The following is a 14,034-nucleotide window of genomic DNA, read 5'->3' as shown; positions in this document are numbered from 1 at the left end:
CTATCTAAGAGGAAAATTCTATGTGTTCAGTCCTGAAATCATCAATGAATACCTAGGAACACCTTCAGGGGACCAAAATATTCAACTAGAAAGTGAGCAGGTAGCTAGTGAACTTACAGCCGGAAATGTGAGTTTTGATAAAAACAAAATCAAAGCTGCATCCCTAACTAGCAAGTATGCTATACTACAGAAGATTGCTCTCGCCAATTGGATGCCATCACGACATGAGTGTACAGTCAAATGGAGCCTAGCAGAACTACTCTACAAAATAGGGAAGGGGATCAAAATCAACCTTGGAGCTATTTTTCACTCACAGATTGTACACTATGCAGAAAACAGAAACTCAAAAGCCCTACTAATCTTTCCGAATCTCATCTACTCCATTCTAGCCAAGCAAGGGTTAAAATCGCAAGGAACAAAAGTTCAAGTCAAAACCTTGAACACAACCATTAAACTAAAGAGAGGAACACACCAAAACGACCTCAAAGCCTCAGTTCCAGCAGATAATCTAACAGATCAACAAACACTAGTCAGATACTTCGAAAAAAGGTTAAAAGAACTAGATGATTCAGAAAAACAATTACTACGAAAACACATGGGGATCAAAGAAGAAAGAGCAGAGATACTACAATGGTTAACAGCCCTAAAAGCAGGTAATGAAGAAGATAATCAAGAAGTTGAAGAAGGAGACAGTGGCAGTCATGGCCAAGAAGAAGAAGAAGAAAATGAAGAAGAAGACCAAGAAGATAATGAAGAAAATGGCCAAGAAAATGAAGAAGAAAGTAGTGAAAAATCAGCCTGAACATTCTCAAACGTTTAGCAAAAAGGGGGAGAAAAATTGTGGATGTTTTGATCTGTTCTTGACACTCTCAAGATTTCAGATGTTCTGTTTTGATGCAAACAGTCGTGGATATTTTTGATCTGTTCTTGACACTTTCAAGATTTCAGGTGTTCTTTGATGAAAACTGTTTTGACCTGTTCACAGTTTCTGTTTTGATGAAATCTGTTTTGATCTACTCTTGACACTCTCAAGGTTCTGCTCTTGATGTCTTGATCCATATGAAAAATTATGGATGTTTTGATATGTTCTTGACACTTTCAGGTGTTCTGTTTTAAACAGATTTCAGGTGTTCTAATGCAAACAGTTTTTGATCATTTTTGGCACTCTCTAGGTTCTGTGTTGATGCCATGATCCATCTACTATAACTTCAGATGGTGGATACTTTGATTTTTTTATCCATCTGGAATGAACCATATTTATGGATGTTTAGATTACCCTAGAGTCAACTATAGCTTCAACTCTGATCTAGGGAGATGACAAGAAAAATGACACATCAAGACAAGGATCAAACTAAGGGGGAGACAACAAGTCAAGAACCAAGTCTAATGGATCTAGGTTTTTGCAAAAGTTTGACAAAGGGGGAGAGTGTTGACCTCAGGTGAATTGTCAAAATGTTAAGTGCAAAAACCATGTCCTAATCATACTGGGTATTATAATCCAACTATGATTAGGATTAACAAACCTATTCATACACAAGCTAAGGATATCTGATCCTATAAAAGAAGTCACTCTCAATCACAAGAACTCACGCTTTCAACACCTAACTGTGAGCACGAGAGTCATTGAGAAGAGATACCAAAATTCCCTTGAAAAGTAGTACAAGTGTTTAGGTTACAATAATTTGATAGGATATCATATTGTGTAATCCCCGTTCCTTAAACCAAGTGTACTTTAAATATCAAGCTTTTAGTGGATTTAGGCAAATTCTCAATTCGAGAAGTGCCTCGCAGTTTAGGGTTGTTTGCCCGAACTGCGTTATAAGTTTATTGTGTCACATCTCCAGTTTCAACATACACGAATCCATCATCTATCTTAATTTCAGTAACATCATATCAAAAGCAGTGGAAAGACACGTACGGTTAAATATAATAATTTAAGTCGGGACAAGTCATTTTCAGAGTTGCATTTCATCTAGGAAAGCACTCGACCGATGAAACAATTTTCACAATGGGTACCTTGGGAGCTATGCCGTGCAACCATGTGCACCATGCAAGGTATACACGAAATTTGATTCATAATTTCTATACTATAGATTCATAATTTCTATATTATAAATTTATAATTTCTATATTATAGATTCATAATTTTTATATTGTAGATTCATAATTTTTAAACTGTAGATTCATAATTTCTATATTATAGATTCATAATTTCTATACAATATAGTTATCAAATAATTATGAACATATAGTTCAGTGATTTGTGAATACATACAGAGTTCAATAATTGAAAATATGAACATTGAAAATTATGAACATAGAGCTTTGTAATTGTAAATATAGAGTTCAATAATTATGAATCTATAGTATAGAAATTATAGATCCAATTTCGTATGCACCATGAAGCTTTTATCTTTAAAATTCTTGTAGAAGAAATTCTTTTGGAACTTGTATCTAAAAAAATCAATTTGTGTACAAATGTCTAAGTGTGGGGGTCTTGATCATTGGTTTAAAGTTTGTTTCCATGAAAGTTTGTTCCATTCCAAAGAAAATCCAAAAAAAAGATTCAAAAGAGAAATCATGAAAAAAAATGTTACAAATATATATTATTAATGGACATTATTAGTATTTATCCTTGTAACGGTTGAAACGGTTTCTAGAATTTATTGTATAGATTATCTTGTACCCTATATATAATGTACCATTGTACAGAATGAATGATGAATGGATATGAGATTCCCCTTTTTCTCTCTATTCTTTTTTTTTTTTTTCATTTTAACACGTTATCAGCACCCGATGCTTTGCGAATGTATTAACCACACCTCTTGTCGCCATCTGGTTTTCGGTTGCGAGCCGTATCTCTTCCTCGCTCCTCTCCTTTGGATCGCTCCTTTTTGCGGCAATCTATTCGCCTTCAGACTCGATCGAAGGAAACCAGTCCTCGTCTTTGGCATTGACTTCGATAATGGAGGCTATTCAAGGGCAATCGAAGGATATTCTGGGTCATTTGTAATCATCTAAGGTTGTTTGCCAATTGAGGATCGACGTCAGCCTTGTGCAATCAGACCAGCGGTGGAGATAGATCAGAGACGGAGACATCGAGGACAGGCTTGCGGTGGTGGCATCCCTATGCCTACTTACGCACCATCTGATCCTCCGATCCGATCCTTCTGGTGTTGAGGCTCCCGCAAATGATGTTTCGATTGGCTGTTGTGATGATCAAATTACTTGATTATTGCCCAAAATGGAGAGCCCGAAAATCAACATCTTCACTTCAATGTCTCATATCCCAAGCGAAAGTCTAATTAGAAACAGTACCGTTTTCCGCCACGACCACCGCCATAATTTCCGCCGGAGGCGATCATGGCTGGCTGCTGCATTGCGGCTACCACCGCTGGAATTAAATTGATGTCTCCGAGCGATTAGACGAACAGCGAAGAACGCAACGAACCACTCCTTATGGTGGTCAAGAATGGGCTAAGTCTATGGCTGATGCTATGGTGTGTGAAGATTTGAGAGGAAAAGGTAATCTATTTAAAGGGAAAAACTCATCATCTATTATGAAGGAAAGACAGAGTTTATATACAGAAGAGATAGAACAATGCTACTAGAACAATGTTACTGTTCCTAACCAACTAACTGTCACTAACAGATACTAACTGAAATAACAGAAATAACCGATGCTATTCTGCTTCTTCATTCTGCTTCTGCTGACTGTCCATCTTTGACTGATTGGCTTGCTTGTCTTCTATTATCCCCCCGCAAGCTGGATCATACATATTATGTAGACCAAGCTTGGTTATGAAGGAAAGAAAAGTGTTTGGAGCATGAGGCTTGGTGAATACATCGGCTAGCTGATTTTGGGATGAAACATGTAGCAACTTGATTATTCCATTCTGCAATTTCTCCCTTATGAGATGGCAATCCAACTTAATGTTTTTTGTTCTTTCATGGAATACAGGGTTCTCAGCAATAGCCAATGCTGATTTGCTATTAGTGAACAAAACAGCAGGTGTGGGCATATCAACTTCCATGGCTTTCAACAAGTAACATAGCCATTGGATTTCACAGAAAGTTGCAGCAATTACTCTATATTCTGCTTCTGAAGAGGATCTAGACACAGTCACTTGTTTCTTTGCCTTCCAAGAAATCAAGGCTGATCCTAAGAATATGCAGAAACCAGAGACTGATCTTCTAGTATCTGGGCAAGCAGCCCAATCTGAATCAGAGAATCCTTTTAAACATAGCTGATTATTGGCTGGGAAGAAATGACCTTGGGCAGGTGCCCCTTTGATGTACCTGAGAATCCTGTGAGCTGCTTGTAGATGAATGTCTGTTGGGCAGTCTAGGAACTGGGATAGTTGTTGTGTTGCAAAGCTGATGTCTGGCCTTGTTATGGTGAGGTATAGGAGTTTCCCCACTAACTTCCTGTACTGAGTAGTGTCTATTAACCTGGTTCCACTCTCCTTACTTAACTTTTTTGAAGGCACCATAGGAGATCTGACAGGTTTGCTGTGTACAAAACCACTGCTATCCAAGAGCTCCAAAGCATATTTCCTTTGGTTGATACAAATACCCTTCCTGTTTCTGGCTATTTCCAGCCCCAAGAAATATTTAAGATGGCCTAGATCCTTGATCTGAAAGGCATTGTGCAGGTGTTCCTTGATGAAATGGATTTGTGCCTCATCTGGACTTGCCAAGACCATATCATCTACATATACAAGTAGGGCAACAAAGCTGTCACCTGTTCCTTTAGTGAATAGAGAAGGATCTGCCAATGTTTGAACAAAGCCAAGTTGGAGTAGCTCCTCAGTGTGTTTTGCATTCCATTGCCTGCTTGATTGCTTAAGTCCATAGAGGGACTTAACTAACTTGCAGACCATTCCAGACACTAGTACAGAAACAGTCATTCGTGTCCAAAGTAAAGCACAATTCGCGTCCAAAGTAGCTGGGACGCAGAAGTCGGGGACGCTGATTGTATATACAATCAGCGTCCAAAGCTACTTTGGACGCGAAAAACGATTAATCGCGTCCAAAGTTGAAGAACTTTGGACGCGATTAATCTCATTACAGTGTTGACCACTGACTTTGCGCGCCCAAAGTTGGTCAACTTTGGATGCGCAAAGTCAGTAAATCGCGTCCAAAGTTCTTCGACTTTGGACGCGATTAATCATCTTCTTTTAATAAAATGATCATTCGCGTCCAAAGTTGAAGAACTTTGGACGCGAATTATAGTTTATTTTATTTTATTTTATAATAATTTGTTAATAAATCCAGTTTTTTTCCTGTACAAAAAATATTATGTTCATCCAGAACATGCAGTCACAACCACTACATACCACTTCAAAGCTTTCAACTAATAAAGTTCAATATATCATTACGCCAACACTTTAGCACTAAATTAAACTCCATCAAATTCAATTCACAACGTAACACTTCAAAGTTTTCAATACATAATTGCCAACACTTCAAAGTTTTCAACATATTTAAACTACACTACTTCAACACTTATGTAATAAGCTAAACTAGATAAGTACCAACAATTCATCATTACAATTAACTATTATAATTAAATCATAGTTCAAAAATTTATATACATTCTTGAGTAAAATATTTAGATCAAATCTCACGAACCTCATCAATTTGCGCTTCTGAATAAGGCTTTCTATTAAAGAATAATTCCTACAAAAATTTAAAATAATCAAATAATTGGTTTTAACATTACTAAAGTGTAATTTAAAACTATTTACTTTTAATAAATTTTACATACCATATCTAAATCATCAGAATCCCAACATTGAGTGCATATTTCAAACATGAATCTCATCACATAATACCCGCACTCCACACCACCCGGTTGTTGAGGACACTAGAAAATATGTATATATATTAATATGTTAAACAATAAAAATATTAATATGAAATATGAAAGATATATATACCTCAATGTGACCCAATCAACGTTGTTTTTAGGTCTTCTCCCTCCTAAAGTTTCAACCGATCGAAATGCCCTATAATATACAATCATAAATAATTTATAAACAATAATGGTTAATAATTCTCAAAATATAATATATTTGTAAACAATAATGGTTAACAATAATGGTGTACTTACACATTCAATGTGGCCTTAATCTCAAACTCGCGATCAATTGATGCAATGGAGTCTAATATATAGACTTTTCTTAATGGAACAGAAATAACTAGAAGCATCCAATGATTTCTAAGGCATTTAAATGAATATATTAAGTGTTATTCACAAATAATGCAATTAAGTTAAATAAATAATTAAAAATATAAATATAGTTTTCTTACTTTTCATGGTATGGAGCTAAAATGAAGTGTCGATTCGTCTGTTCAACCATGGCATTCACAAGATATTTTGTGACCTTATCAATATCTGCAAGTACAGAGTCAGCACAAATAGTCCTTGGGCAGAGGAATCCAATTGTATGAACTCCAATTTTGGAGCACATCCGACTAAGACATCTACAACATATATATAGATAATTAATAAAAATTAACGACTAAAGACAAGTTTTTAAATATAAAAACATTATAAAAAATACTTACATTATAAATATTTGTAATATGGTCACATCAAGCCATCGCATCGTCAACAAGTCTTTAATATCTTGAAACAACACGTGAATGAAATCCACATCTTGATGATGGAAGATTGCCTCATCTAGATCCACGTTAATGTAATCTAAATCGAAAGGCAGGTTCTTAATAAGTCTGACCAATTTCTTAGATTCATCTCCCAATTGCTGCAGTGTATCATCATCAACAAGAAGTGGTCGTAATTGGACAGCAGATTGATCACCACTTTCAAGATTCATCATTCGGGTTTGTTTTGGATTTTCCTATGAATCAAAAGTAAAAGACATAATAACAAGTAGATCGAATATCAAATATTCAAAATATTAAAGATATTCAATATTACCTTAAGTTTGTTGACTTGATCAATAGAATGACAACTGCTCCGAGTTGGTGTGCCAACTTTTGGACTTGCTTGTACATTCTTCATCAAATATTCCAGTTGGGATTGCATCAAATCAAACTTGGGCTGCATATCTTCCATTGTTTCTTTTCTAATCTTTTCAGCCACTTTGTCATATATTCTCTTCTCTATGATCTTCTCCATATCACTAACTGAAACAAGCCCAGCTGAATTTCCACGACTTATGCTCTCCGGTTTACCAAACACATCCCCGAATATTGGAGTACACTCCAACACCTCTCACATAGCCACCGTACTCATTGGTGCCAAGAACTGTTGTCACTACATCATTTTGCCTTTTTGGTTGGAATGAGCCTTGACTTATCTCTTCACACTTCTCAACCTATATTTCAACATAAAAAAAAAGATTAAAATTTACATGTTAGCTAGTAATCTCGTCAATAATATATATATTTAAAGTATTTGTATTACTTACAATTTTATCCAACACTCCCTTCGTTTTTTCATTGGGAATGTAATAACTTCCATCTTCAGATTTTTTAGATCGCGCTCGAACCCAATCCAAACTACGATCAGTAGATGATATGTTCGAGGTAATAGCCGCACAAGAAGATTGTGAAGACAATGGGTCGCATATCAACCACTCAGAGTGCTTTCCAACATAGCCCGTAGACCCTAAATAGTGAGGATGCACATTTCGCGCTTGCAACTCCCTATACTTTTGACTGTTGGCCTGCTTACACAAAAGTTATTATTTAATAATATGTTAATAATAACCATGTTACATGATTATTAAGAAAGTAAATTATGTAATGTACCTTGGCAGCTTCAGTTTCATGCGTGGTTACAAATTGCTCCCATTTTTTTTCATCCATGAACTTATATAACTCACAGGGAGAGCTATATTTTTCGTTCGGTTTGTTGATGAAGTCACGGACCAATCTTGTTTTGAAATCTTTCCAACGTAGCCGTGCATGGACCAAAATATGATTTCTTCTTGACTCAGGGATATTAAACTCTTTCTGAAAAACAACAATAAAATAACAAATAATTAGGCCTTTATTGACATTAACATATATAAACTAATGAACTCAAAACTAAAATGAAATAATGATCAATGGATAAATTAAATTATTGACTATTACCTTAAGTTCATCCCAGACTGCATCTTTAACCGCAGTTGGAACAAGACGCCAGTGTGGAATGTTTATGTCTATGTGAATACGAACCATAAGGCCAAGGTAATTTGAGTACTTCCTTGCATTTGGCCCAAGAGGCCTATTCTTCTCATCAAACTCAATTACCTTAGACTCATCCTCTAGTCTCTTCTTTGTCATTTTACTGCAAGTTGTAGCTCTTCTTGCTTTACGCACTTTGCTCTCTGTTCCCTTTGAAGATTCCTCCACCACCGGATCTGTGTGATCGTCAGCCATGTATATATATACCTGCACATGCATAAGATAAATATGTTATAATGAACATCTTATAAAATATAACCATGTTAAACAATAATAATAAGATTACATTATAGAAATTATACTGTCGGATGGTCAATCCATAACCCTTCTTCATGATCAGTACGCATGTAATTAGTATCAATGTTATCTTCACATAAAGTCACATGTTGAATACCAATAGAAAATGGTGGGGTTTCATCAAATTGGTCATATTCCTCTTCATCAACAACATCACCAACACCAACAATACTTCTTTTGCCTTGTAAGACAATTGACCACTTACTATCAATAGGATCAGAAACATAGAAGACTTGTTTAGCTTGAGATGCAAGTATAAACGGTTCAACATGATATCCAAGCCGACCAAAATCAACTAAGGTAAAACCCAAATCATCTACACGGACACCCCGCCTGTTATCAACCCAAGAACATCGAAATAGAGGAGTCCTAAACACCTTATAATCAAGTCCCAGATTTCATCAATGACTCCATAGTATGACATAGTAGCATCTACCGGGTTAGTATCTTTAGCACTAGAATACTCTCTTGATTATGCTACTAATGTCACTCCACTATTTTGCACTATACTTTTTTGATCTTGACATTTTGTGTAAAACGTATACCCATTAATATCATATCCCTCATAAGTGCTCACAACAAATCTAGGGCCATACGATAACCATCTAATGGTTTCAGTGATATTATTTGGCACTTGAGATAACTCTTGCATCACTGTATCTTTGAACCATGTGATAAATGTAGAATTGTGTTCTTTTGTCACCCACATTTCACCTTTAGAAGGATTTTGTTGCCTTATAATAGACAAGTGTTGTTCCAAATATGGATGAACCTCAGAAAGCTGCTGCAGTACGAGATGATGTGCTTGATTTCGGATTATTTGACTTGGAACACGTGTTTTAAACCCAATGGTACCTTTTCCTGTGAGTCTTCCCTCATGACGTGATTTAGAAACACCAATGGACTGAACATTAGCCAAATAATCAGTACAGAAATCAATCACTTCTTCAGCGCCATAAGCTTCAATTATACTCCCCTCTGGCCGATATCGATTTCTCACATATCCTTTCAAAATTCCCATGTATCTCTCATATGGATACATATACCTCAAGAATACAGGACCACATATTTTAATTTCCCACACCAAGTGAACTGTTAAATGCACCATAACATCAAAAAATGATGGAGGGAAATACATTTCAAACTGGCATAAAGTTACTACCACATCAGCTTGCAAAGAATCCAACACCTCAGGATCAACAACTTTACTACTAATGACATTGAAAAAGTAGCAAAGCTTTGTAATTGCTTGTCTAACATGGTTAGGTAATATGCCTCTAATAGCAATAGGTAACATATGTTGCATTAGCACATGGCAATCATGTGATTTCATACCAACCAATTTAAGGTCCTTCATTGAAACAAGCTTTTTAATGTTAGATGAATAGCCAGAAGGAACCTTGACACCATTTAGACAGCTACAAAAACTTGTTTTTTCCTTTTTAGACAGAGTATAACAAGCTGGAGGTAAGTATGCCATCTTTCCAGATTCTTGTGTTGCTAATTGAGTCCTTATCCCCAATTCTACCATATCTTTTCTAGCTTTAATACCATCTTTCGTCTTACCTTGAATATTCAACAATGTCTCGATAATGCAATCACAAATATTTTTCTCCACATGCATTACATCAAGACAATGTCGAACAGATAAGTGCTCCCAATATGGTAAATCCCATAATATAGACCTCTTTTTCCAAATACCCTTTTGACTTGTTTTTGAAGTTTTTCCCCACACATTACCAATGTTTTTCACTCGATCATAAACAACATCCCCTGATAATGGTAAGCGAGCAACTCCAGTCTCAGATTTTCCATTGAAAGCTTTTTTCCTCTTTCGATAAGGATGGTCAATAGGTAAAAAGGTTCGATGACTCATGAACACATTTTTCCTACTGTTGTTCAACCAAAGATCAAATGTTTCATCTTCACAAACAGGGCATGCCTTAGCCCCTTTAGTAGTATACCCTGACAAGTTACCATATGCTGGGAAGTCATTGATTGTGCAGAACAGCATGGCTCGTAAAGTGAAGTTGGTTTGACTATGAGCATCAAATACTGTCACACCTTCATTCCACAACTTCTTTAAATCTTCAATAAGCGGTGCCAAGTACACATCTATGTCGTTTCCTGGTTGTTTAGGACCAGATATTAGCAATGATAATATGATGTACTTGCGCTTCATACACAACCACGGAGGAAGATTGTAAATTGTTAAAAGAACTGGCCAAGTGCTATGGCGACTGCTCATGTTACCATGAGGATTCATTCCATCCGTGCATAGTCCAAGCCTAAGATTTCGATTTTCAGCACCGAAATCAGAAAACTTCTTATTAATGTTCTTCCACTGAGGAGAATCGGCAGGATGTCTCAACTTTCCATCTTCTTTTCTCCCACTAGCATGCCATTGCAAATTCTTCGCATCCTTTGCATTTGCAAACAAACGTTTGAATCTTGGAATCACCGGTAGATACCACAACAACTTCGCTGGAGGACTTTTCTTCTGCTCACATGCATCATCGAGCCCTTTTCGTTTATAACGCTATGCTCCACACTTTGGACACACATGCAAGTCTTTGTTTTGATTCCAATACAAAATACAGTCGTTTGGACATGCATGGATCCTTTCAATCTCCATACTCAACGGACATAACATTTTCTTTGCCTCATAAGTTGAACAAGGAAGTTCATTCTCATTTGGAAGCATGTCTTTTAAAAACTCTAATAACTCCGTGAAACTCTTATCACTCCACCTATGTTTTGCTTTTATGGTATACAATTTAAGCACTGCTGATAACTTTGTAAATTTACTACATCCAGAAAACAAAGGTTTTCCAGAACTCTCAAAAAAACTTTCAAACTCTTGAGGCATTTCATTCAAATCCCCTTGCATATCCCGTATCAATTCATCTAGCCGATCATTGTCTCCATCATTTCCAACATTATCTTCATTACTTTGATCTTTCACTACATTTTTTCTACATTCTCTTTGATTTGTACTGTTACTAGTAAGGACAGTTTCACCATGCCATATCCACCGGTCATATCCTATCTTAAAACCACGACGTATCAAATGTTCCTTAATTTGTTCAGAACTACGAAACTTTTTTAGATTTCTACAATCATAACAAGGACACACTATATAATTTTCACCAATTTTACTTGCATATTCCTCGGCAATTTTAACAAACTCTTGAACCCCATGAACATATTCAAGTGTATTGCGTTTTTTATACATCCAACTCCGATCCATATCTCCTATATATTGTCACACAACATTTAAGAAATGATAAATGAGTTAGTTTCTTAAGTTATAACTTAAAGGTTCAAATTAAAGCTTTAACTAAATAATTTTAAATTTACTAATTCATAAGGTAATGGTTGGTCAAATATGATTCCAACAATGCCTAACATATACAATAATACACAACAATGCCTAACATATACAATAATACACAACAAATTTGTCAACAATGCCTAACATATACAATAATACACAACGAATTTGTCAACAATGCCTAACATATACAATAATACACAACAAATTTGTATATACAATAAACCCCTACGTTTCACATCCTTAATGCTTGCTTTTATACTTAATTAATAATTCACAATTAACCTAATCCAATCTTAAAACCACTTTAGAGATGGCATCAAACCAAAACAATAAACAACAATAACAAATAATACACAATAAACAATAATAACAAATATACTGTTGGTCCCAAAAGCGGTAAGGTGAAAGTCTAGAGGGGGGGGGGGGTGAATAGACTTTCAAACTTTTTCGCACAACACAACAATTGCTAAGCCAGAGATAAACCAAAATTCTTAACTAGATTGTTAGATTATGGTGCACAGCGGAAATAAATAAACATAAAGTGTGTGTGAAATTGTGTAAGCAGTATATCTCGTGTAGAGCGAATATGTAAAGAGCGGTAAGTAAAGAAAGCAGTAAAGAACACAAGACAATTATAGTGGTTCGCTAGGTGGTGTAATCCTCCTACTACACTTGCTCTTATCTCCAAGAGCAATTCACTATATCTACCACTTCTTTGTTCCAAGATACAATGAATTTCCGTGATCTAGTGCTTTGATCACAAAGCCCGCACTAATCACGCCCAGTGACACCACACTGCTGCTTCGGGTTTCACGTCGCCGCGCTACTATCCCAGGATTTCACGACTCCGCGTTACTTTCCCCCCGTTTTCCACACTCCGGTAGAAACGTATCCCGTGATCTGGTGCTTTGATCACCAAGCCCACACCAATCACGCCCAGTGCCTCCGACACTGCTGCTTCGGATCTCACAGCTCCGTGTGACAATCCAGGATTTCACAGCTCCGTGCTACTTTCCTCCCTTCTCTTGTTTTGCTCCAAAACAAGTGTTGTCTTGCTTCCAACTTCTGAGACTCTGTAGATGATCTTCAATGATGCGCAGGTCTCTTTGATGAAGATAAACACTCTGAAATGATTTCTCTTGATAGCTCTGAGTGTTTTCTCTATTTGAATATATCAAGTAAAGCACTTGATATTTTTGCTCTGTTTAAGAACTCTCTGAATATTTTTCTTTGAAGCTCTCTGAGTTCTTTTTCTTTTCTCACTTCTCACTTGAAGATTTTTGGTATGCTCTGTACCAAATGAGAGTTTTGCTTTATGCTCTTTCAAGCTTAATTGCTCTATTCGTTCCCTTTGATGGGTTCGAATTTTCTCAACTGCTCTATCTCTTTTGAATTTCTCCTTTGTAATTGACACCCAATTTCAATTGGCTTGTAATTGGCACCCAATTTGAATTTCTCCATTGTAATTGGCTCCCAATTGACTTTGACTTGCAATTGGCTCCCAATCTGCTCCTGGTGCTTTCAATTGCTTCCCAATTTGAATTATTGACTTTGACTTCGAAATTGGCTCCCAGACTTCTCCTGGTATTGAATTTCATCTCAATTCAATTTGATCTCCATGTCTTCTTTGAATCCGTCCCCAACTTGAAATTGCATCCCATACTACAACCTCAATTGGCTCCCAATTTCAATTCTACATTGGCTCCCATCTTGAATTGATTCTCATGTGAAACTTGCTCCCGATTTCAATTTCAATTTCTCTGAAACTGGCTCCCAATTTCAATTGCTATGAAATCGGCTCCCAATTCCTTTGAATTGGCTCCCAAGTGCAATTGCATCTCAATTTCCACCCAAGTGAAATTGCTTCCCAATTTCCACTTGTGATCGGCGCCCAAGGCTTAAACTAGCGCCCAACTCCATCAGATTAATTTAATTTGGCTTCTCAAATTTTACCTTGTAAAATTATTGATGGTGAGTTTCAAGCTTGAGCCATTTTGCATAATATATCAAGCATCATCCACTTCGTCTGTACAGCTTTTGATTAAATCTCCAATCACAGTTGATGTACTCCTTTTTTTCCATAGATGCTTGATCTCCAAGTCAATTTCATGCATTCTTCCAACTTTAATTTTCTTCACGAAAATTCTTCTGGGATATCTTCTTTGAGTAGCATTGACGTGATTTCATATCATTCATCT

At 36.3% G+C, this 14,034-nt stretch overlaps 2 protein-coding genes across 2 annotated transcripts; both read right to left on the bottom strand.

The window, feature by feature from the left end:
• Positions 1-3,683: 3,683 nt before the first annotated feature.
• Positions 3,684-4,910, bottom strand: LOC109191559 (uncharacterized mitochondrial protein AtMg00810-like). The gene has a single exon (XM_019342186.1). The coding sequence runs from the start codon at positions 4,908-4,910 to the stop codon at positions 3,684-3,686; it is 1,227 nt and encodes a 408-aa protein (XP_019197731.1).
• Positions 4,911-8,015: 3,105 nt separating this feature from the next.
• LOC109191558 lies at positions 8,016-11,749 on the bottom strand. The gene is made up of 5 exons (XM_019342185.1): positions 11,137-11,749; positions 9,045-11,022; positions 8,505-8,832; positions 8,110-8,409; positions 8,016-8,021 (listed from the first exon to the last, which is right to left on the bottom strand). Exons 1-5 carry the CDS (start codon positions 11,747-11,749, stop codon positions 8,016-8,018), a joined length of 3,225 nt encoding a protein of 1,074 aa, XP_019197730.1.
• Positions 11,750-14,034: the final 2,285 nt, after the last annotated feature.

The sequence above is a fragment of the Ipomoea nil genome, unplaced genomic scaffold (assembly GCF_001879475.1).
Source record: "Ipomoea nil cultivar Tokyo-kokei standard unplaced genomic scaffold, Asagao_1.1 scaffold1694, whole genome shotgun sequence".
NCBI lineage: Eukaryota > Viridiplantae > Streptophyta > Magnoliopsida > Solanales > Convolvulaceae > Ipomoea > Ipomoea nil.
Note: the sequence above shows the minus strand (reverse complement) of the source record. Positions and strands in the feature narration are given on the sequence as shown.

Excerpts from the sequence above, each read along its gene's own strand:
- LOC109191559 (XM_019342186.1), bottom strand. The coding sequence starts at position 4,910 with ATGACTGTTTCTGTACTAGTGTCTGGAATGGTCTGCAAGTTAGTTAAG.
- LOC109191558 (XM_019342185.1), bottom strand. The coding sequence starts at position 11,749 with ATGGATCGGAGTTGGATGTATAAAAAACGCAATACACTTGAATATGTT. Across the intron at positions 11,023-11,136 it reads GAAAATGTTATGTCCGTTGA|GGCTCGATGATGCATGTGAG; the intron begins GTATGGAGATTG and ends ATAAACGAAAAG. Across the intron at positions 8,410-8,504 it reads TATGGATTGACCATCCGACA|GTATATATATACATGGCTGA; the intron begins GTATAATTTCTA and ends ATGCATGTGCAG.